At 45.8% G+C, this 25,216-nt stretch overlaps 1 protein-coding gene across 1 annotated transcript in view; it reads left to right on the top strand.

The window, feature by feature from the left end:
* LOC137333450 (septin-7-like) overlaps nt 1–25,216 on the top strand; it is a 162,223-nt gene that overhangs the window by 34,948 nt on the left and 102,059 nt on the right. The window contains exons 2-4 of the mRNA XM_067997600.1: nt 400–506; nt 20,573–20,673; nt 20,834–20,968. Of these exons, the coding sequence (XP_067853701.1) occupies nt 400–506; nt 20,573–20,673; nt 20,834–20,968 (343 nt within the window). The remainder of the gene's footprint in view (nt 1–399; nt 507–20,572; nt 20,674–20,833; nt 20,969–25,216) is intronic.

The raw sequence follows: 25,216 nt of genomic DNA, 5'->3' as shown, positions 1-25,216 counted from the left end.
TTTTTTAAAATCAGTACCTTGTTTCAGACCAGTGCCTTGTTCCCACACAGTCTAGCTGGGCTGGAGCTGATTGACATCAGCTTTGATTCAAAGTGGCAGGGAATAGTTTGATTTTAGCTGTGTTTGATTGAATGTTTAAGAAAAAACCACGGCCAGATGTAGTTACAGTTTTTCTGACACTGCCTGAACTCATTACATATGGGACACACGTAGTAGGCAGAGTTAATGGAAAACTATACTTCTAACCTACTGCAGCACTGTGGTGACTGGTATCCTTGGTGAAATGTGGCTACGTCTCCTACTGCAGGAGCCAGCACTCTGGGCGATCTGTACTGTGTGTCGGTGACTATCCCTACGTGTCTCCTTGGTTGTGACTGATCTTCACTTTGTTCTTAACAGGGGAGTCGGGACTTGGCAAATCGACGTTGATTAATTCGCTCTTCCTGTCAGACCTGTACTCCAAGGAATACCCCGGTCCTTCACTCAGGATCAAGAAAACCCTGCAGGTGAGTTGTGGGCAGGCTCCGAGCTGCCTCATCCGCTGCCTGTGCTGGGTGCGGTGTGTGTACTCCAACTGTTGATGATATTGCTTTCGATACTCCTAAACTGCCGTCTTTTTCAAGAAGGAAGCTTCTCCACGGCCCCAAGTAAACTGTCCAATGGGGGTAAAGGTGGGGAGTGCTTACTCCACCATTGAGGTGGTCTTCATCTGTGGCCCCACCACACACTCTGTCCCCGGGCCGCCGCCTCCGTCCCCCTCCCCCGGGCCACTGTATGAGGCTGAACCAGAACTTTCACAACTTTGGCAACCTGTTTGACCCTGAGAGGAGATTCCATATATACATATCCCCCCCACCACCAAGACCGTCTACTTCCACCTCTGTAACGTCGCCCGTCTCCACCCCTGCCTCAGCTCATCTGCTGTTGAAACCCTCATCCATGTTACTTCTAGACTCCACTATTTCAATGCTCTCCTGGCTGGCCTCACACCCTACACCCTGCACCCTGTGTAAACTTCAGCTCGTCCAAAACTCTGCTGGCCGGTATCCTAACTCGCACCGTGTCCCGTTCACCCATTACCCCTGTGCTCGCTGACCTACAATGGCTCCTGGTCTGGTAACGCCTCGATTTTAAAATTCTCCTTATGTTCAAATCCCTCCATGGTCTGGCCTCTCGGTCGTGAGTTTGCAGCATTCCTGAAGTATTGCCCATTGCCAAAAAACAATATTGTTAAAATTAAGTGTCTTGTCATGCACCTGAAGGAAAGAATCCCAGTCAGATCTACTATTGACTCCATCATTTGTGTCATTAATTCAGAGCATTCGCACTGTCGTGCCTTGGAAAGGTTTCAGCAGCAGAGTAAGACCTTGTACATTCCTTGGTGTCATGCTGTTACCTCGACCAATCAGCACATCCTCTGTCTCATTTTCTCATAATCCTGTTCCAGCTGTGAGCTGAAAGCAGATTCTCAGCACTGTACAGAAACTTTGCACATTTGGCCCTCCTTGCCTGTGCTGGATTCAGACCTCTCTCGGGGGTTGATTTTACATTGTTCTTTTCTTGCTCTTCCCAGACCCTTTTATATTCTTCAAGTACTTAGCCAGTTCTTTTCTAATGCTGTAATCCAATTACCATTCATCTCCACTTTTGAAAAGGATTCCACATTCTGATGCACTTAGTGTGAAAAAGTTTCTTCTAATCTCCCCTTTTCTGTATCTCGAGCTCTTGTCTTCGATTTCCCACCAATGGAAATTATCTCTCTACTTTGTCTAGCCCTTTTGTCATTTCGAACATTTTTTACAAAATCATAAGAACAGGAGGAGGCCATTCAGCCCCTCGAGTCTGTTCCGCCATTCAATTAGATCATGGTTGATTTCTATCTTAACTCCATTTACCTGCCTTGGTTCCATATCCCTTAATACACTAACCTAACAAAAATCTACCAGGTTCAGTCTTGAAAATTTCTGTTGACCTACCCTCAACAGCCTTTGGGGGAAGGGTTCCATATTTCCATTGCACGTCCTGTGAAGAAGTTCTTCCTGATTTCACTCCTCACCTGCCTATCTCTAATTTTAAGATTGTGCCCTCTTGTTCTGGATTCCCCCACCAGAAGAAATAGTTTCTCCATAACTATCCGATCAAATCCTTTTACCATTTTAAACATCCCGATTAGTTCAACCCTTTATCTTCTAAACTCAAGGGAATACAAGCCACGTCTATGCAACCTATTCTCATAATTTAACCCCCTATCATAACCCCAGTATCCTTCTGCTGAATCTGCGCTGCACCCCCTCCAAGGCCAATATATCCTTCCTGAGGTTCAGTGCTCAAAATTGAACGCATTCTCCAGATGGGGTCTGATCAAGGCTCTGTTCAGCTGAAGCATAACTTCCTCCCCTTTGTATTCCAACCCCCTTGAGATAAAGGCCAACATTCCATTAGCCTTTTTGATCACTTTGTATCTGTTCACCCAATCTTCTCCATTCCAGAGAGTATGGCTCTAGTTGCTGTTGCTTTTTCTTATAACATGATCCCTCATCTCTGGTTCCACCCTGGTAAACCTGCAGAGCATTTTCTCAAGGGCTATTATATCCCTCCTATAGTGAGGAACCCAAAACTGCACACTATATTCCAAGTGTGGTCTAACCATTGTTTTACACAGTCATCATGACCTCTCTGCTTTTATAACAGTCAGCAAATGCAGTATGTCCAGGACTAGGGGTGACTCTGCAGTCCACATGGCCAGTCCCACTCCCTCAAATATCTATCCAAAATTCTGCCATAAATTTTTCCTACGCTATCTCCACCCTCTTCCTGGAAAGTCCATTCTGCACGGTCACTACCCTTAATTCCCTACTCCCTCAAATATCTATCCAGTTCTGTCTCACATTTTCCTGCACTCGCTGCCCCCATCCCTGAGCAGCCCATTCCCCATGTTCATTGCCCTCTTGTGTAAAGTAGTTAAATCTAAGCTATCTGTGCACCTTCACTCTTCTAAGCTTGACCCTGTGTCCTTGTGACAATCTCAAAACATGTTATCAGATTCAGTTTATTCCTCTCTGGTTCCTGAATCCTTGAATAATCTCTCCCCCGAGCCTTCTCTTCTCCAGAGTGATCGATACCAGGCTCTTCAACCTCTCTTCACAACAGCAACTACAACTTGCATTTGTATTGTGCCTTTAACATAGAGAAACATCTCAGTGATTCAGGAAAAATGGGTGACCAGAGAGATAGGTTTGAAGAAGGATTTTGAAGGAGGAGAGAGAGGTGGAGGGATGTTGGGTGGTCAGTAGCTTAGTGGGAATGGGGTCAGGAGAGCAGGACAAGATGAGCTCAGAGAGAGCACGAGGGGAGATAGGGGAGAAATTAGGGAGAGATGTGGGTGCAGGGTTGGGGGAAGTCTGAGGGGAGGGAGGAGGGGGAAGCAGTACAGGCAGCTGGACGGATGGTCTCTATCTTAGTGACAAAGAAGTTCATGAGCCTCTCATTTGTTGGAGGTGAGGGTGGAATGGGTATGGGAGAGGAGATTAAGGAGGTGGTTGGTATTGGGGGAAAAGAAGCTTATCTTTGCTGTCCAGGGTGAACCAGGAATAGTGCAGGTAGTGGCAGAGGAGAGCAAGACCCACTAGCGGACCAGCCAGATCTGGCGGTGGACGACTAAATCGTTTTTTTTTTGCCAGAACATGAGATGCCATAAAAACATAAGAAATTAAGCTCAGTATCAGTTTTTTTTCCTTTTCTACCCTGCCTCCAATGTCATGATCTCCTTGCTGCCAGAATTGTACCTGGTACTCCAGATGTGGCCATACCAGTGCCCAGAATTGTACCCAGAGCTTGGGGAAACGGAGTGAAATGCAAACAACAAACAGACTTTAGAACAGGAATTTGGTGAGAGTGGAAATTTGGTGCAGAGGGGAAGGAAGTGCTAAGTAATTTAAACCAAGGGGCAACAGTAAATAAGTAAAGACATAAATAAATATCAGAAAAATTAATTAGAGGGTAAAATTAAAATTAACTAAGTAGAGGATACAAACATTAAAGGCATCCGAATTGCATTAAAAAGAAATCTGGTATACATATATAATAAATAGGAGTTATGTGGATACTAAAGTAAAACATATTTATTACATAAATAGATAGCTGTCCCATCATTTCACTTAAAAGTCTGAGACCCATTGCCTGCAATTTCTGCACCATCTGGGTGCTCCATGACGCTTCATGTGTCCTGGAGGGCCACGTGCAGGAAATGCCTCCAGTTGCTCGAGTTCGAGCTCAGGGTTTCTGAGCTTGAGGGGCGGCTGGAGTCACTGCAGAGCATGAGGGAGGCTGAAGGTTTCCTGGATCGTACGTTCCAGGAGGTGGTCACCCCACAGCCACAAAGAGTTCAGGAGGATAGTAAGTTGGTGGCCATCCAGCGGGGTAGGAAGAGGCAGGCCTCGTCCACGGCACCGTGGGGCAAAGGACTTCACAGGGGCACAGCGAAATGTAGAAATGAGGTTTTATCAGGGATTCGATAGTCAGGGGGATAGACAGGTGCTTCTGCAACTGCTGACATGATCCCGCATGGTGTGTTGTCCTTTACCCTGGCACCAGGGAGGCATCACTGAGAAGGTGCAGAACATTTTACAGCGGTGAAGGGGAACAGCCAGAAGTCGTGGTCCATGTGGGAAGCAATGACATAGGAAGGAAAAGGGTTGAGGTCCTGCGGTCAGAGTTTCAGGAGCAGGACCTCAAAAGTAGTAATCTCTGGATCAGTGCCACGTGCTAGTGAGTATAGGAGCAGTAAGATAAGGCAGGTTAATGCGTGGCTGGAGAAATGGTGCAGGAGGGAGAGTGTCAGTTTCCTCGGGCATTGGGACCAGTTCTGGCGCAGGGGGGACTTATACAAGATGAGTTGCACCACAACAGAGCTGGGTCCAATGTTCTCGTGGGGAGGTTCACTAGTGCTGTGGGGAAGGGTTTAAACTAATTTGGCAGAGGGAGGGGTATGAGGACTGGGAGGGGCAAACAGCATTAGCATAAAGAATAGTTTAGAAATAGGAGGGATCTGACATGGGAGAAATGCAACGCAAATTAAAATGGGTTTGGAGTCCATGTGCGTAAATACACGTGGCGTGGAAGGTTGGTGAGCTACAGGCTCAAGTAGCTGTAGGGAACTATGATAGGTGGCAATATCAGAGACCTGGCTCAAAGGAGGGGAGGATTGGGTACTTAATATTCCCGGCCACAAGGTATTCAGGAAAGATAGGGAAGGAAGGAAAGGAGGGGGGTGTGGGGAAGGGGCTGGTAGTGTTGATCAAAGAAACTATTATAGCACTAGAAAGGGATGATGTAGATGAGGGGTCAAAGGCAGAATCTGACTGGTTAGAAATAAGGAACCATAGAGGAATTATTACACTGCTGCATGTATACTATAGTGCGAAGGAGGTAGAGGAGAAGATTTGCAGGCAAATTGCAGAAAGATGCAAGAACTTTAGTTCAGTGATAATGGGGGACTTCAATTATCGCCACCCAGAGACTGGGGTAATAACAGTGTAAAGGGCAAAGAGGGGTTGGAATTCCTGTACAAGTGAATTCTCTTGATCAGTATGTTTCCAGCCCATCGAGGAAGGAAGCAATGCTGGATCTAGTTCTGGGGAATGAAGTGGGACAAGTGGAGCATGTTTCAGTGGGGGAGCATTTGGGAAACAGTGATCATTATATCATTAGGTTTAGAAAAATTATGGAAAAGGACAAGGAAAAATCAAATGTGAAAATACTCTTGCATAGAACCTTGGTTAGACCACACTTGGAATATTGTGTACAGTTAGAGTCATAGAGTTATACAGCACGGATAGAGGCCCTTCGGCCCATCGTGTCCGCGCCGACCATCAGCCCTGTCTACTCTAATCCCATATTCCAGCTCTAGTCTCCATATTATAAATATGATATAGAGACACTGGAGAAGATGCAAAAAGGATTTACTAGGGTTATACCAGACTGAGAGGTTATACTTATCAGGAAATATTGAACAGGCTGAGGTTCTTTTCTCTAGAAAAGTGAAGACTGAGGGGTGACGTGATGGAGGTCTTTAAGATTATGATAGGGTAGACGTAGAGAAGATGTTTCCACTTGCAGGGGAGACCAGAACTGGGGGTCATAAATATAAGATACTCACTAATAAATCCAATAAGGAATTCAGGAGAAACTTCTTCAGCCAGAGAGTGGTTAGAATGTGGAACTCGCTAACACAAAGAGTAGTTGAGGCGAATGGTATCAATCCATTTAAGGAGAAGCCAGATAAACACGTGAGGAAGAAAGGAATAGAAGGATATGTTGATGGGGTTAGTTGAATTAGGGAGGGAGGAGGCTTGTGTAGAGCATAAACACCGGCATAGACCCGTTGGGCCGAATGGCCCGTTTCTGTGCTGTATATTTTATGCAATTCTGGGTAACTCAACTGGAGGAGGGGTAATTTCAGTGAGTTAAAAAGGGATCTGCCCAGGTGGATTAGAATCAAAGACTGGCAGGTGAAACAGTAAATGAGCAATGGGAGAGGAGATAGTTTGGGTACGGAGTAGACACAGTCTCACGAGAGGGAAAAGAAGGGCATCCAAAGCTAGAGCTCCCTGGATGATTAAAGGTATAGAGGGAAAAATTGGTTAGGGGCCGTTTTTGGGCATAGGTAGCGTGATGTGCTATTACCCTGCGCCCAATGACCCCCGCGCAGGCAGGACGCGAGTTTCGACCCACCCGAGGACTCACCTGCAATCAGTGTTCCTTTCCAGGCCTTGCACCTGGAATCAATACAATTTGCATTGTCTACCACCAGGGCGAGCCCAATCACTTAAAGGGAGGATGTTTCTTAGAAATCTCTTAAAGGTCGCTGGTACCTGTTATTTGCTGAAAATAACAGTCTACTGTCTGCACAGAGTCTGAAGTGATCAGACATAAAACACAGATGCAGGTCCCATCCCTATGTTTACAGACAGATGAGTTATGTTAATACATTGAATAAAGGTTGCGCACTCCTAAATCCCACATCCTCCAATCTGCATTCCAGACCTCACCAATGTGCTGATCTGAGTTGGTACCAGGCCTGCGAGAGAGCATTCACCAAGGTTCTCTGCTGATGCACTAGAGACCTTGGTGCAAGAGGTGGACAGAAGGAGGGACATCCTATATCCGCAGGGTGGGGGGGGCAAGAGGCCCTCCAGATATATATCCAAAAGGCAGTGGGAGGCAGCGGGGGACGAAGTCAATGCCAGGCGCACAGCATCATGAGCATGGATGCAGTGCAGGAAGAAGTTCAATGCTTTGACATGAGTGGTCAAGGTGAGTGAGGTCAACTGTCAAGTGGCCTCTCCCACCAACTGCACCACGGACCACACCCCCCAACACCCACATACCAATAAACTCTTTCCATCAGTACTCAACTCTTCCAACCAGATGCTTCCTCTCACCCTTACACATTACCACTGTTTCAAGCCGCCCACCCACAACTCACAGGCCACACACACTGGCAGCTATTCAACCATCACACAGCTACACGTCCCGTTTTCTTTTTTTTTTCATTCGTTCATGGGATGTGGGCGTCGCTGGCGAGGCCAGCATTTATTGCCCATCCCTAATTGCCCTTGAGAAGGTGGTGGTGAGCCGCCTTCTTGAACCACTGCAGTCCGTGTGGTGAAGGTTCTCCCACAGTGCTGTTAGGAAGGGAGTTCCAGGATTTTGACCCAGCGACGATGAAGGAATGGCCGATATATTTCCAAGTCAGGATGGTGTGTGACTTGGAGGGGAACGTGCAGGTGGTGGTGTTCCCATGTGCCTGCTGCTCTTGTCCTTCTAGGTGGTAGAGGTCGCGGGTTTGGGAGGTGCTGTCGAAGAAGCCTTGACTAGTTGCTGCAGTGCATCCTGTGGATGGTACACACTGCAGCCACTGTGCGCCGGTGGTGAAGGGAGTGAATGTTTCGGGTGGTGGATGGGGTGCCAATCAAGCGGGCTGCTTTGTCCTGGATGGTGTCGAGCTTCTTGAGCATTGTTGGAGCTGCACTCATCCAGGCAAGTGGAGAGTATTCCATCACACTCCTGACTTGTGCCTTGTGGATGGTGGAAAGGCTTTGGGGAGTCAGGAGGTGAGTCACTCGCCGCAGAATACCCAGCCTCTGACCTGCTCTCGTAGCCACAGTATTTATATGGCTGGTCCAGTTCAGTTTCTGGTCAATGGTGACCCCCAGGATGTTGATGGTGGGGGATTCGGCGATGGTAATGCCGTTGAATGTCAAGGGGAGGTGGTTGGACTCTCTCTTGTTGGAGATGGTCATTGCCTGGCACTTATCTGGCGCGAATGTTACTTGCCACTTATGAGCCCAAGCCTGGATGTTGTCCAGGTCCTGCTGCATGCGGGCTCGGACTGCTTCATTATTTGAGGGGTTGCGAATGGAACTGAACACTGTGCAATCATCAGCGAACATCCCCATTTCTGACCTTATGATGGAGGGAAGGTCATTGATGAAGCAGCTGAAGATGATTGGGCCCAGGACACTGCCCTGAGGAACTCCTGCAGCAATGTCCTGGGGCTGAGATGATTGGCCTCCAACAACCACTACCATGGAGGGCAAAAAGGGGACATGAGATTGCTTTGGCAGATAAGGCAAAGGAGAATCCAAAGAGCTTCTACAAATACATAAAGGGCAAAAGAGTAACTAGGGAGAGAGTAGGGCCTCTTAAGGATCAACAAGGCCATCTATGTGCAGAACCACAAGAGATGGGTGAGATCCTGAATGAATATTTCACATCGGTATTTACGGTTGAGAAAGGCATGGATGTTAGGGAACTTGGGGAAATAAATAGTGATGTCTTGAGGAGTGTACATATTACAGAGAGGGAGGTGCTGGAAGTCGTAACGCGCATCAAGGTAGATAAATCTCCGGGACCTGATGAAATGTATCCCAGGACGTTATGGGAGGTTAGGGAGGAAATTGCGGGTCCCCTAGCAGAGATATTTGAATCATCCACCGCTACAGGTGAGGTGCCTGAAGATTGGAGGGTAGCAAATGTTGTGCCTTTGTTTAAGAAGGGCGGCAGGGAAAAGCCTGGGAACTACAGACATCTGTAGTGGGTAAGTTGTTAGAGGGTATTCTGAGGGACAGGATCTACAGGCATTTGGAGATGCAGGGACTAATTAGGAACAGTCAGCATGGTTTTGTGAGAGGAAAATCATGTCTCACGAATTGGATTGAGTTTTTTGAAGGGGTAACCAAGAAGATAGATGAGGGCTGTGCAGTAGACATGGTCTACATGGACTTCAGCAAAGCCTTTGACAAGGTACCGCATGGTAGGTTGTTACATAAGGTTAAATCTCATGGGATCCAAGGTGAGGTAGCCAATTGGATACAAAATTGGCTTGACGACAGAAGACAGAGGGTGGTTGTAGAGGGTTGTTTTTCAAACTGGATGCCTGTGTCCAGCGGTGTGCCTCAGGGATCGGTGCTGGGTCCGCTGTTATTTGTTATTTATATTAATGATTTGGATGAGAATTTAGGAGGCATGGTTAGTAAGTTTGCAGATGACACCAAGATTGGTGGCATTGTGGACAGTGAAGAAGGTTATCTAGGATTGCAACGGGATCTTGATAAATTGGGCCAGTGGGCCGATGAATGGCAGATGGAGTTTAATTTAGATAAATGTGAGGTGATGCATTTTGGTAGATCGAATCGGGCCAGGACCTACTCCGTTAATGGTAGGGCGTTGGGGAGAGTTATAGAACAAAGAGATCTAGGAGTACAGGTTCATAGCTCCTTGAAAGTGGAGTCACAGGTGGATAGGGTGGTGAAGAAGGCATTCGGCATGCTTGGTTTCATTGGTCAGAACATTGAATACAGGAGTTGGGATGTCTTGTTGAAGTTGTACAGGGTATTGGTGAGGCCACACTTGGAGTACTGTGTACAGTTCTGGTCACCCTATTATAGAAAGGATATTATTAAACTAGAAAGAGTGCAGAAAAGATTTACTAGGATGCTACCGGGACTTGATGGTTTGACTTATAGGGAGAGGTTAGACAGACTGGGACTTTTTTCCCTGGAGAGTAGGAGGTTAAGGGGTGATCTTATAGAAGTCTATAAAATAATGATGCAGGAGATGGTGGCACATATCAAGAGGCAGCAAGTGGCAGTGGCATTTAGCCCCTCAAGCCTGTTCCACCATTCAATGAGATCATAGTGGACCTGTGACCTAACTCCATTTACCCGCCCTAGCACCATATCCCTTAATACCCTTGGTTCACAGAAATCTATCAATCTCAGATTTAACTTTCACAAGTGAGCTAGCATCAACTGCCATCTACAGAACAGCGTCTCCCACCCTTTGCGTGTAGAAGCATTTCCTAACTTCACTCCTGCATGTCCTGGCTCTCAATGTCCCCTAAGGCTATGTCCCCGTGTCCTAGTATTCAAGTGTAGGAGACCTCCAAAAACAGTTACAAATGTCTCGGCGGCCAGAAGCAATAATCCTGTAAATCCTGCATGGTCCCTTTTAAATAGCGCTGGTGGGGGGTCCTCCACCCACTCTAAGACACGTTCAGATGATCGGGGTTAAGACTGCGCATTGAGTTGAGCATTAAGTGCCAAAATGGTGTCTATCACTTTAAATCAGCGTTGCTCACTGATTGAAGCCATTTTCTCCCGACTTTACGTAACAAGCAACGTGGATATAGGGGATACTTGGATTTCCAGAAGGCTTTTGACAAGGTGCCACATCAATAAGAGCTCATGGTGTAGGGGGTAACATATTAGAATGGATAAAGGATTGGTTAGCTAAAAAGAAACAGAGAGTGGGCATAAATGGGTCATTTTCAGTTTGGCAAGATGTAACGAGTGGAGTGTCACAGGGATCAGTGCTGGGCCTCAACTATTTACAATCGATATCAATGACTTGGATGAAGGGACCGAATGTATGGTTGCTAAATTTGCTGATGACACAAAGGTAGGTAGGAAAGTAAGTTGTGAAGAGGATATAAGGAGTCTGCAAAGGGATACAGATAGGTTAAGTGAGTGGGCAAAAATTTGGCAGATGGAGTATAATGTGGAAAATGTGAACTTGTCCACTTTGGCAGGAGGAATAGAAAAGCAGTATATTATTTAAATGGAGAGAGATTGCAGAACTCTGAGGTACAGAGGGATCTGGGTGTCCCAGTACATGAATCACAAAAAGTTAGTTTGCAGGTACAGCAAGTGATTAGGAAGGCAAATGGAATGTTGTCATTTATTGCAAGGGGAATGGAATATAAAAGTAGAGATGTTTTGCTACAGTTGTACAGGACATTGGTGAGACCACATCCAGAATACTGTGAGCAGTTTTGGTCTCCTTATTTAAGAAAGGACAGTTGCTTTGGAGGCAGTTCAGAGAAGGTTCACTCGACTGATTCCTGGGATGAGGGGGTTATCTTATGAGGAAAGGTTGGACAAGTTGGGCCTGTATACACTGGAGTTTAGAAGAATGAGAGGTGATCTTATTGAAACATATAAGATCCTGAGGGGACTTGAAGGTGCAGATGCTGAGAGGATGTTTCCCCTTGTGGGAGACACTAGAACTAGGGGCCACAGTTTAAAAATAAGGGGTCTCCCATTTCAGACGGAGGTGAGGAGAATTTTTTTTTCTGAGGGTCTGTGGATCTCCCTTCCCCAGAGAGCAGTGGAGGCAGGGTCATTGAATATTTTTCAGGCTGAGTTAGATAGATTCCTGATTAACAAGGGAGTCAAAGGTTATAGTAGGTCGACGGAAAAGTAGGGTTAAGATCACAATCAGATCAGCCATGATCTTATCAAATGGCAGAGCAAGCTCGAGGGGCCTACTCCTGCTCTTAATTTGTATGTTCGTATGATTCCAGCGTTCGTTATCTGCATCTGCGTTAACTCCTATACCAAGATGCCATCTTGGATTTCGGAGAGGCCGTGTAGCGCCAAAACAACGGGCACCACACGGCCCAATTTAGCGCCCACTGAGATTAAAATGAAACAGAAAAAGGAGGCTTATGACGAATGTCATAATTCAGTCGAGTACCAGGCTGAATATAGGGGAAAACTGAAAAAGGAAAAAAGAGGGGCAAAGAGGAAGTATGAGAATAAATTAGTGGGTAATATAGAAGGGAACCCAAAAAATCTTTTACAAACATATGAATAGTAAAAGGGTAGTGAAAGGAAGGGTGGGGCCGATTAGTGACTAAAAAGTAGATGATCTTGTAGAGGCAGAGGGCATGGCTGAGGTACGAACTGAGTATTTTGCATCTGTCTTCATTAAAGAACAGGATGTGCCAATGTCACAGTAAAGGAGGAGGTAGTAGAGAAATTGGTTAGGATAAAAATAATGAGGAGGCACTCAAAAGGTTGGCAGCACACAGAGTAGATAAGGCACCCGGTCCATCCTAATCTTTCCTTCCAAAATGTAACTTCTCTGCATTAAATTTCATCTGCCATGTGTCTGTCCATTCCACCAGTCTGTCTATGTGCTCCTGAAGTCTGTTACTATCCTCCTCACTGTTTACTACATTTCAAAGCTTTGTGTTATCTGTAAACTTTGAAATTATGGCCCATGTACCCAAGTCAGGGTCATTAATGTATATCAAAAAGAGCAGTGGTCCCTGGGGACACCACTGTATACTTCCCTCCAGTCTGAAAAACAGCCGTTCACCATTACTCTGCTTTCTGTCCCTTAGATAATTTTGTCACCATTCTGCCACTGTCCCTTTAATCCCATGGGCTTCAATTTTGCTAACACATCTATTATGTGGCACTTTATCAAATGCCTTCTGAAAGTCCATATACACATCAACCTCACCACCCTCATCAACCTCTCCGTTATTTCGTTGAAGAATTCAATCAAGTTTGTCAGATACGATTTGCCTTTAACAAATCCGTGTTGACTTTCATTTATTAACCCTTATTTTTCCAAGTGACAATTAACTTTGTCCCGGATTATGGTTTCCAGAATTTTCCCCAACACTGACGTTAGGCTGAGTGGCCTGTAATTGCCGGGTTTATCCCTCTCCCCTTTTTTGAACAGGGGTGTACCATTTGCAATCCTCCAGTCCTCTGGCACCATTCCCATATCTAAGGAGGATTGGAAGATTGTGGCCAGAGCCTCTGGAATTTCCACCTTTACTTCCCTCAGTAACTGAGGATGCATCCCATCTGGATCAGGTGACTTTTCTACATTGAGCGCTGCCAACCATTCAAGAACCTCACATCATTATCTATTTCTATCCTATCCAATTATTCCACCCACTCCTCCTTTACTGTGATAATGACTGTCTTCACGACAGAAGTGGATGCTGATGCAAAATACTCATTTAGTCCCTCAGCCATGCCCTCTGCCTCCACTATAAGATCTTTTTTCACCCTAATCGGCCCAACCCTTTCTTTGACTACCCTTTTACTCTTTATATGTTTATAAAATACTTTAGTGTTCCCTTTTATGTTACCCACTAATCTATTCTCATACACGCTCTTTGCCCCTCTTATTCCCTTTATCAGTTCTGCTCTGCACGCTCTGTATTCGGCTTGATTCTCTGCTGTATTATAAATTTGACATCGACTATAAGCCTCCTTTTGCTATTTCCTTTTAATCCCAATATCGTTGAATGTTCTAACTTTGGATGCCCTTCCTTTCCCCCTCGTGGGAATGTGTCTAGTCTGTACCTGAACTATCTCCTCCATGAAGGCCTCCCATTGCTCATTTACTGTTTTACCCCATACTCCAGTTGTGGCCATACCAGTGCCCAGAAATAACAACAAATTGCATTTATATAGCGCCTTTAACCTAACAAAATATCCCAAGACGCTTCACAGGCGAGTAACAGACAAAATTTAACATCGAGCCACATAAAATATTAGGACAGGTGACCAAAAGCTTGGTCAAAGAGGAACGTTTTAAGGAGTGCCTTAAAGGAGGAGAGAGGTAGAGAGGCGGAGAGATTTAGGGAGGGATTCCAGAATTTAAGGCCTTCAGAGCTGAAGGCACGGCCACCAAAGGTGGGGCAAAGGAAATCGGGGATGCGCATGAGACCAGAATTAGAGGAAAGCAGAGATCTCGGAGGGTTGTAGAGCTGGAGCAGGTTACAGAGATAGGGAGGGGCGAGGCCATGGAGGGATTTGAAAACGAGAATGAAAATTTTAAAGAGAAGTTGCTGGTCCGGGAGTCAATGTAGGTCACAAGCACAGGGGTGATGAGTGAATGGGACTTGCTAAGACTTAGTACATGGGCAGCAGAGTTTTGGATGAGCTGAACTTTACAGAGGGTGGAAGATGGGAGGCCAGCTAGTACAACATTGGAATAATGGAGTCTGATGATAACAGAAGCAAGGATGAGGGTTTCAGTAGTAGATGGGCTGAGGCAGAGGCGTAGACGGGCAATATTACGGAGGTGGAAGTAGGCGGTCATGGTGGCAGAGAGGATATGGGGTCGGAAGCTCAGCTGAGGGTCAAATAGGACATCGAGTTTGTGAAAAGTTGGGTTCAGCCTTAGCCAGTGGCCAGGGAGCGAGATGGAAGCGGTGGCTGGGGAACAGAGTTTGTGGCGGGGCCCAAAGACAATAGCTTCGGTCTTCCCAATATTTAATTGCAGAAAATTTTGGTTCATCCAAGACTGTATGTCGGACAAGCTGCGTAACAAATCAGAGGCAGCGGAGGAGTTGAGAGAAGTGGTGATGACAAAGAACTGGGTGTCATCAACGTATCTGGCTTTGTGTTTTCGGATGATGTCGTCGAGGGGCAGCATGTAGATAAGAAATAGGAGGGGGCCAAGGATTGATCCTTGGGGGACTCGAGGTAACGGTGCAGGAGCGGGAAGAGAAGCCATTGCAGGTGATTTGCTGGCTACAATTGGATGGATAAGAATGGAACCATAAGAGATAGGAGCAGGTGTAGGCCCTTCGAGCCTGCTCCGCCATTTAATGAGATCATGGCTGATCTGATTTTTACCTCAACTCCACTTTCCCGCCCTTTCCCCATATCCTTTGACTCCCTTGCTGATCAAAAATTTGTCTAACTCAGCCTTGAATGTATTCAATGACTCGGCCTCCACAGCTTTTTGGGGTAAAGAATTCCAAAGATTCACGACCCTCTGGGAGAAGAAATTCCTCCTCATTTCCGTCTTAAACGGGCGACCCCTTATTCTGAGACTATGCCCCCAAGTTTCAGATTCCCCCATGAGGGGTAACATCCTCTCAGCATCTACCCTATCGAGTCCCCTCCGAATCTTGTATGTTTCAATAAGATCTCCTCTCATTCTTCTAAACTCCAATGAGTATAGACCCAACCTGTTCAATCTTTCCTCATAAGGCAACCCTTCCATACCCGGAATCAACTGAGTGAACCTTCTCTGAACTGCCTCCAATGCAAGTATGTCCTTCCTTAAATAAGGACACCAGAACTGTACGCAGTACTCCAGGTGTGGTCTCACCAGCACCCTGTACAGTTGTAGCATGACTTCCCTGCTTTTATACTCCATCCCCCTAGAAATAAAGGCCACTATTCCATTTGCCTTCCGAATTACCTGCTGCACCTGTATGTTGACTTTTTGTGTTTCATGTACGAGGACACCCAGATCCCTCTGTACCGCAGCATTCTGTAGTATTTCTCCATTCAAATAATATTTTGCTTTTTTATTTTTCCTCCCAAAGTGGATGACTTCACATTTTCCCACATTATATGCCATCTGCCAAATTTTTGCCCATTCACTTAACCTGACAATATCCCTTTGCAGACACTTTGTGTCCTCATCGCAACTTGCTTTTCCACCTATCTTTGTATTATCAGCAAATTTGACCACAAGACACTCTTCCTTCATCCAAGTCATTGATATATATTGTAAATAGTTGAAGCCCCCACTGAGCCCATTGGCACCCCACTAGTTACAGATTGCCATTTTGAAAATGACCCTTTTATCCCGACTCTCTGTTTTCTGTTCGTTAACCAATCCTCTATCCATGCCAGTATATTACCCCCAACACCATGAGTTCTTATCTTGTGCAGTAATCTTTTATGTGGCACCTTATCGAATGCCTTTTGGAAATCCAAATATACTGCATCCATTGGTTCCCCTTTATCCACCCTGCCCACTACTTCCTCAAAGAACTCTAATAAATTTGTCAGACACTATTTCCCCTTCATAAAACCATGTTGACTCTCCTTGATTGTATTATGAGTCTCCAAATGTCCTGCTACTACTTCCTTAATAATGGATTCTAGCATTTTCCCAATGACAGATGTTAGGCTAACTGGTCTATAGTTCCCTGCTTTCTGTCTCACTCCCTTCTTGAACAGGGGTGTTACGTTTGCGGTTTTCCAATCCGCAGGGACCTTTCCAGAATCTAGTGAATTCTGGAAGATTACAACCAATGCATCCACTATCTCTGTAGCCACTTCCTTTAAGACTCTCGGATGCAAGCCATCAGGTCCAGGGAACTGGTCAGCCTTTAGACCCATTAGTTTACCTAGTACTTTTTCTCTAGTGATAGTGATTGTTTTTAGTTCCTTCCTCCCCTTTGCCCCTTGATTTTCTATTATTATGGGTATATTATTAGTGTCTTCTACTGTGAAGACAGATACAAAATATCTGTTCAATTCCTCTGCCATTTCCATGTTTTCAATTATTTCCCTAGTCTCATCCTCTAAGGGACCAATGTTTACTTTAGCTGCCCTCTTCCTTTTTATATACTTGTAGAAGCTTTTACTGTCAGTTTTTATGTTTCTTGCTAGTTTACTCTCAATTTATTTTCTCCCTCTTTTTTATTCTTTTAGTCATCCTTTGCTGGTTTTTAAAGTTTGCCCAATCTTCGGGCTTACCAGTAATCTTTGCCATATTGGATGCTTTTTCTTTTAACCTGATACCATCCTTGACTTCCTTAGTTAGCCATGATTGGTTCACCCTTTTTGTGGAGTCTTTCCTCCTCACAGGGATATATTTTTGTTGCGAGTCATAAAATATATTTTTAAATGTTTGCCACTGCTTATCCACCATCATACCATCTAATCTGTTTACCCAGTCCGCTTTAGCCAATTCTACCCTCATTCCTTTATAATTGCCCTTAAGTTTAATACAGTAGTTTCATACCCATGATCCTCGCTCTCAAACTGGATGTGAAATTCTATCATGTTATGATCACTGCTTCCCAAGGGACCCTTTACTTTGAGATCATTAATTAATCCTGTTTCGCTACCCATTACCAGATCCAAAATGGCCTGTTCCCTGGTTGGTTCCCCGACGTATTGGTCTAAGAAACAGTCCCTAATACACTCTATGAACTCCTCCTCAGGGCTACTTTTGCCAATTTGATTTGTCCAATCTATGTGAAAGTTAAAATCGTCCATGATCATTGCATTACCTTTTTTACAAGCGCCCATTATTTCCAGATTTATATTTTGCACCAGTGATTTCTTTCCCTTGCTATTTCTTACGTCCACCCAAATTGATTCAACATCTTGATCTTCTGAGCCAAGATCATTTCTCACTATTATACCAATTTCATCCTTTATTAACAGAGCTACCCCATCACCTTTACCTTTTTTCCTGTCCTTCCGAAATGTTAAATAACCCTGAATATTTAGCTCCCAACCTTGGTCACCTTACAACCACGTCTCTGTAATGGCCACGAGATCATACCCATTTGTTTCTATTTGTGCTGTCAATTCATCTATCTTATTACGAATGCTGCGCGCATTCAGATAAAGAACCTTTAATTTTGTCTTTTACCATTCTTTCCTACCCCGGCCCCATTTGCTAGTGCACTCTTATGTTTGTACGCTCTGTCCCTTCCTGACACACACTGTTTATCATTACCCCCATCACTTTCCTGTACTACTTCCTTGTCTTTTCTCTTTATCAATCTAAACTTCGCCCCACCTGAGCCCTCCCCCCCTCTATTTAGTTTAAAGCCTTCTGTACTGCCCTAGTTATTCGGTTTGCCAGAACTAAGAAAACGATAGGGCCGATTAGAGACCAAAAAGGTAACCTGTGTGTGGAGGCGGAAGATGTGGGTCTGGTTCTTAATGAATACTTTGCATCTGTCTTCACAGGGATTGAAGTTAAGGAGGAGGAGTGTGAAATATTGGATGGGATAAACACAGTGAGAGAGGATGTATTAAGGGGTATAGCATCTTTGAAAGTAGATAAATCGTCAGGTCCGGATGAAATGTATCCCAGGCTGCTAAGTGAAGCAAGGGAGTAAATAGCGGAGGCTCTGACCATCATTTTCCAACCCTCCCTGGCTACAGGCGCGGTGCTGGAGGATTGGAGGACTGCTAATGTTGTACCATTGTTTAAAAGGGGAGCGAGGGATAGACCGAGTAATTATAGGCCAGTCAGTCTAACCTCAGTGGTGGGCAAATTATTGGAATCAATTCTGATGGACAGGATAAACCATCATTTAGAAAGGCACAAGTTAATCAAGGACAATCAGCACGGATTTGTTAAGGGAAGGTAGTGTATGACTAACTTGATTGAATTTTTTGAACAGGTAACAACAGGGTAACATGTTTGATGAAGTGTACATGGATTTTAGCAAGGCTTTTGACAAGGTCCCACATGGCAGGCCAGTCAAAAAAGTAAAAGCCCATGGGATCCAAGGGAAAGTGGCTAGTTGGATCCAAAATTGGCTCAGTGGCAGGAAGCAAAGGTGAATGGTGGACGGGTGTTTTTGCTGTTTCCAGTGGGGTCCCGCAAGGCTCAGTACTAGGTCCCTTGCTTTTTGTGGTATATATTAATGATTTGGACTAGAATGTAGGGAGCTTGATCAAGAAGTTTGCAGATGATACAAAAATTGGCCGTGTGGTTGATAGTGAGGAGGAAAGCTGTAGACTGCAGGAAGATATCAATGGACTGGTCAGGTGGGCAGAAAAGTGGCAAATGGAATTCAATCCAGAGAAGTGTGAGGTAATGCATTTGGGGAGGGCAAACAAGGCAAGGGAGTACACAATAAATGGGAGGATACTGAGAGGTGTAGAGGAAGTGAGGAACCTTGGTGTCCACGTCCACAGATCCCTGAAGGTAGCAGGACAGGTAGATAACGTGGTTAAAAAGGCAAACAGGATACTTTCCTTTATTAGCCAAGGCATAGAATATAAGAGCAGGGAGGTTATGCTGGAACTGTATAAAACATTAGTTAGGCCACAGCTTGAGTACTGCGCACAGTTCTGGTCACCACATTACAGGAAAGATGTAATTGCACTGGAGAGGGTGCAGAGGGGATTTACGAGGATGTTGCCAGGACTGGAGAATTTTAGCTATGATAAAAGATTGGATAGGCTGGGATTGTTTTTTTTTTGGAACAAAGGAGGCTGAGGGGAGGTTTAATTGAGGTGCATAAAATTATAATGGGATTAGATAGAGTGGATAGGGAGGACCTATTCCCTTTAGCAGAAAGGTCAGTGACCAGGGGGCATAGATTTAAAGGTTGAAGGATTAGAGGGGAGCTGGGGAGAAATTTTTTCACCGAGAAGGTGATAGAAGTCTGGAACTCACTGCCTGAAAGGGTGGTAGAAGCAGAAACCCTCAACTCATTTAAAATGTACGTGGATGAGCACCTGAAGAGCCGTAACCTACAGGGCTACGGACCAAGAGCTGGAAAGTGGGATTAGGCTGGGTAGATCTTTTTCGGCTCGTACATACACGATGTGCCGAATGGCCTCCTTCTGTGCCATAACTTTCTATAATTGTATGGAGACCATGAATCAGCAGGGGAGGTACTGCCTGCTCATCCATGAAGTAGGGTGACAGGGAGGGACATGAAATCACACTGTACTTGGGGCCCGATCAGTTCCACCACTGGCCCTGTGTGGCCCATTCCTTACTTGGGTCACGCACACATCTGACTCACTGCTGCAAAAGTTTGGGCATCTCTTTCTTAAGGGACCCAACAATCTGTGAGGCTTTCACTAATCCAATGGGTGCAGCGCTGCGCTGACTTGTTTAACGAAGAGATCATTGTATTTCAGCACGTCAGTGTGTGTCATTTGCACAAGTCAGTGAGACGGGTCTTGTACACAGTGTGACAGCTAACCCCAGTCCGGTTCCTCAACATTTCACCCTTGCTGCTTCGAACCCCAGCCCCTCGTTGCCACCTGTATTTCACTGGACAGTGCGAGTGCAGGCTCTTGGAACATTAATATTTATCTTTCAGACCATGAGCTCTGGCTCGGATCAGATGCTCTGCTCCCCTCATTGCTCAGAGCTGGGCCGCAAGTCATGTCGGATCGTGTTGGGGGGGGTGGGTGGGTTTGTTTGTGCATGCCGGGTGGGGGTTGGGTTTGCGTGTACAAGTAGCTGAGCTGCCCTGCATTTTGACAGCCTGCCATCGGCTGGTACTGAGGATCAGTTCGTGGCACGCAAAGCATTTCAGTGAGGAGTGTTCACTGCTGTCGGATAAAGTGCAGAGTAGTGTGATGGGAGGACTCTGCGGAATTACATCCAATAATTGCAGATTCACAGTTAATTAAAGAGTGTGTTGGGTTGCCATTGACCGTTTCCTTTGTATATGTTTGAGGAGCAGGATGCTTTTTAAATGGTGGCCTGAGTGGTGTTTACCTGTTTTTGTATCCAGGTTGAACAGGCAAAGGTTCTCGTTAAAGAAGGTGGTGTACAGCTCACACTGACCATCGTCGACACCCCAGGATTTGGAGATGCCGTGGACAACAGTAACTGGTAGGCCCAGGCAACCCCCTCCCCCCTCACTCTTTCCTCTCCTCCTCCACCCCCTTCCTCCTTCCCATTCGCCATCTCTCCCTCCTCCCCTCCCCCCCCCCCCCCCCCCACCCCGGGAGTGGTGCTTGGATGGTTACTGTCACTCACTGTTCTCTTGCAGCTGGCAGCCAGTCATGAACTACATCGACAGCAAGTTCGAGGATTTCCTCAACTCCGAGTCCCGGGTTAACCGGCGGCAAATGGCGGACAGCCGTGTGCACTGCTGCCTGTACTTCATCGCTCCGTCAGGACACGGGTGAGCGCAGGGAGTGGAGTAACTGTATACACCCATCCTCACCTCTCATCACCTCACCAGGTGCCACGCCTGCCATGATCATCGGCCACACGAAGGGTAGAGGAGGACGATTGTCCTCATCACGGCCTGAAGAATGGTGCAGCAGGGCGGCGGGATCAGTGTCAGAATGCTGCAGCAAAGGGCCGGCACTGGCACGAAGGGCCGAATGGTCTCCCTCCAGCTGCAAATTCTGTGGATTTGTGGAATATGAATATTGTATAAATGCAAATTGTTTTTATTCATAATTATGAATAAAAACAATTTGCATTTATACAATATTCATATTCCACAAATGTAGCAGAAACACAATTTCTCATTTACTGTGAAGCAGTGGTGCTGATGGTCAGCAGTATGGGACACTGGACTGGGGGAGGGGCTCGAGGCAGGGCTGGCGGGGGAGGGGGCTCGGGAGGGGCCAGGGGAATTGCCTGTCACCAGTTGGCTGATCATAGCTGGGTCCGATGGGTTTTCTCACCGTTCCCTTGGACTATGTGCACCAGCGCAGTGTGGCTGTGATCTACGTCCTTTTATCGAGGGTTTGTACACAGCTGAGGAAGGACTTAGAGCTCCCAGCACCTGTTGGGAGAGAGCCCTGATCCCGATCTTACACAGCTTGGTGGCTGGTTTTCCGGACGCTGTTTCCAAACAGGGTCGTGCAGGTGTAACGGGCCCAGTTACTGGTTCACTGTCAGCAAGAAACAGATTGCACGAAGAGAGAGTGCCTCCCCCATACTGTGTAGACAGTGTAGAGGAAGCTTTACTCTGTATCTAACCCGTGCTGTACCTGCCCTGGAGCGTTTGATGCTATAGTGTAAAGGGAGCTTTACTCTGTATCTAACCAGTGCTGTACCTGCTCTGGGAGTGTTTGATGGGACAGTGTAGAGGGAGCTTTACTCTGTATCTAACCAGTGCTGTACCTGCTCTGGGAGTGTTTGATGGGACAGTGTAGAAGGAGCTTTACTCTGTATCTAACCCGTGCTGTACCTGCCCTGGGAGTGTTTGATGGGACAGTGTAGAGGGAGCTTTACTCTGTACCTAGCCCTTGCTGAACCTGTGGTGGGAAATGTATCTAACAAAGCGAGTGCCCTGGAGCCTTGGGTTGGGCAATGAGGGGTGGTTAACAATCCCCCAGGAGGGGGGCTCAGGAGCACGATAATGAGGCATGTTGTGCCTGGCTGGTTCCTCACCTAGCCTGGGCAAGGTGGGGGAGGATGGGAGTTGGCAGTAGAGGTGCAGGCAGATACTGGCATTCAGACAGCTGAGAAAGGCTCGCCGAAAGACTGAGAAGAGTTTGTTTTACTTTACCCAGTGCACAGGAGGAGAGGAAGAAGAGTGGCAGGGCCATAGTTATAGGGGATTCAATTGTAAGGGGAACAGATAGGCATTCTGTGGCCGCAAACATGACTCCAGGATGGTATGTTGCCTCCCTGGTGCTAGGGTCAAGGATGTCACGGAGCGGCTGCAGGGCATTCTGGAGGGGGAGGGTGAACAGCCAGTAGTCGTGGTCCATATCGGTACCAACGACACAGGTAAAAAAAAGGGATGAGGTCCTGCAAGGTGAATTTAAGGAGTTAGGAGATAAATTAAAAAGCAGGACTTCAAAGGTAGTGATCTCAGGATTACTACCAGTGCCACGTGCTAGTGAGTATAGGAACAGGAGAATAGACCGGATGAATGCGTGGCTGCAGGGATGGTGTAGGAGGGAGGGATTTAGATTCCTGGGACATTGGGACCGGTTCTGGGGAAGGTGGGACCTGTACAAGCGAGATGGGTTACACCCGAGCAGGACCGGGACCAATGTCCTCGCGGGGGTGTTTGCGAGTGCTGTTGGGGATGGTTTAAACTAGAGTGGCAGGGGGATGGGAACCTGAGCGGGGAGTCAGAAGGGAGTAAAGTTGAGAGCAGCAAGAGAGGGGAAGACCCAGGGGAAATTTACAATACAAATAGTACAAACAGTTGTTCAAGAACAAGTGAAAGGGAAAAGCGTAGAGCAGCGGAAAGAAAGTGTACTTTAGGCACGACAGATAAAATAAAAACTAGAAGGCGTAAGGCGATTAACCCAGCATCAAAGCTGAAGGTCAGGCTAGGATGTGTGGCCCAACTAAGAGTTCTATATACAAATGAACGGAGTATAAGGAATAAATTAAATGAACTACAGGTTCAAATTCAAATTGGAGGGTATGACGTGATAGCTATTACTGAGTCATGGCTGCAGGATGGTCAGGATTGGGAACGAATTATACCAGGTTCAAAGGTCTACAGGAGAGATAGGGAAAATGGAAGGTGGGGGGGGGGGAGTAGCCTTAATGATTAGAGATGAAATCACTTCAATGATAAAGGAGGATATAACGAGAGGTAAGCAGCCAACAGAGACCTTATGGGTTGAATTGAGAAATAGGAAAGGATCTAAGACTATAGTGGGAGTTGTGTATAGGACCCCTGGCAGCAGCTCTGAAGTGCTAGATTGGATAAATGCAGAGATTAGACAAGCATGTAAGAAAGGCATAGTGGTCTTAATGGGGGACTTTAACCTTCACATAGATTGGGGAAAGCAGACTCGCAACTGTCAGAAAGGTAGTGAATTTCTTGAGTGTGTCCGGGATAGTTTTCTACAGCAGTATGTCCGAGAGGCAACAAGGGGGCAAGCCATACTAGATTTAGTAATAATTAACGAACCAGATTTAGTTAACAGCTTAACTGTGCGTGAACATCTATCCAATGGTGATCATAACATGATCGAGTTCAATGTGGTGTTTGAAAGGGAAAAAAGTGAATCAGCTGCTAAGATTCTAGACTTGGGTAAGGCCGACTTCAATGGGATGAGACAGAGACTGTCCACAGTAAACTGGGCAAATCTGTTAATGGGTAAAACGACTGATGATCAGTGGGAAATGTTTAAAGAAACATTTAACGTGACACAGAATCGGTTTATACCCCTGAGGGGCAAGAACTCTACTTGCCAAAAAAAACAGCCATAGACAACTAAAGAGGTAAGGGACAGTATAAGACATAAGGAAAGGGCATACAAAAAGGCAAAAAATGGCACAGATCCTGGCGAATGGGAAAGATACAAAGATCAACAAAGGGTCACAAAACAGATAGTAAGGGCTACAAAAATAGAGTATGAAATGAAACTCGCAAGGGATATCAAAACCAATACGAAGAACTTTTATAGTTATATTAGGAAAAAGAGGGTGGTCAGGAGCAGTGTTGGCCCCTTAAAAACTGAAAGTGGGGATATTGTCATTGACAATGGGGAAATGGCGGACATGTTGAATAATTACTTTGCGTCAGTATTTACAGTCAAAAAAGAGAATAGCATACCGGAAATCCCAAGAAAACTAATATTGAATCGGGGACAGGGACTCGATAAAATTAGCATAAGTAAAGCAACAGTAATGAAGAATATAATAGCACTAAAGAGTGACAAATCCCCAGGACCAGATGGTTTCCATCCCAGGGTTTTAAAGGAAGGAGATGAGCACATTGCGGATGCCCTAACTATAATCTTTCAAAGTTCTCGAGATTCAGGAACTGTTCCTCTGGATTGGAAAATTGCACATGTCACTCCGCTTGTTAAGAAAGGAGAGAGAGGGAAACCGGGGAATTATAGACCAGTTAGCCCAACATCTGTTGTGGGGAAATTGCTGGAGTCTATGATTAAGGATAGGGTGACTGAACACCTCGAGAATTTTCAGTTAATCAGAGAGTACCAGCATGGATTTGTGAAAGGTAAGTCGTGCCTGACAAACCTGATTGAATTTTTTGAAGAGGTGTCTAAAGTAGTGGACAGGGAATGTCAATGAATGTTATTTATATGGACTTCCAGAAGGTATTTGATAAGGTCCCACATAAGAGACTGTTAGCTAAGATAAAAGCCCATGGAATCGAGGGAAAAGTACGGACTTGGTTAGGAAGTTGGCTGAGCGAAAGGCGACAGAGTAGGGATAATGGGAAGGTACTCACATTGGCAGGATGTGACTAGTGGAGTCCTGCAGGGATCTGTCTTGGAGCCTCAGTTATTCACAATATTTGTTAACGACTTAGATGAAGACATAGAAAGTCTCATATCTAAGTTTGCAGATGACACAAAGATTGGTGGCATTGTAAGCAGTGTAGATGAAAACATAAAATTACAAAGCGATATTGATAGATTAGGTGAATGGGCAAAACTGTGGCAAATGGAATTCAATGTAGACACATGTGAGG

Source organism: Heptranchias perlo, chromosome 16, assembly GCF_035084215.1.
Source record: "Heptranchias perlo isolate sHepPer1 chromosome 16, sHepPer1.hap1, whole genome shotgun sequence".
NCBI classification, from domain to species: Eukaryota; Metazoa; Chordata; class Chondrichthyes; order Hexanchiformes; family Hexanchidae; genus Heptranchias; species Heptranchias perlo.
The sequence above is the reverse complement of the archived record's forward strand: the minus strand, read 5'-3'. Positions and strand labels throughout refer to the sequence as shown.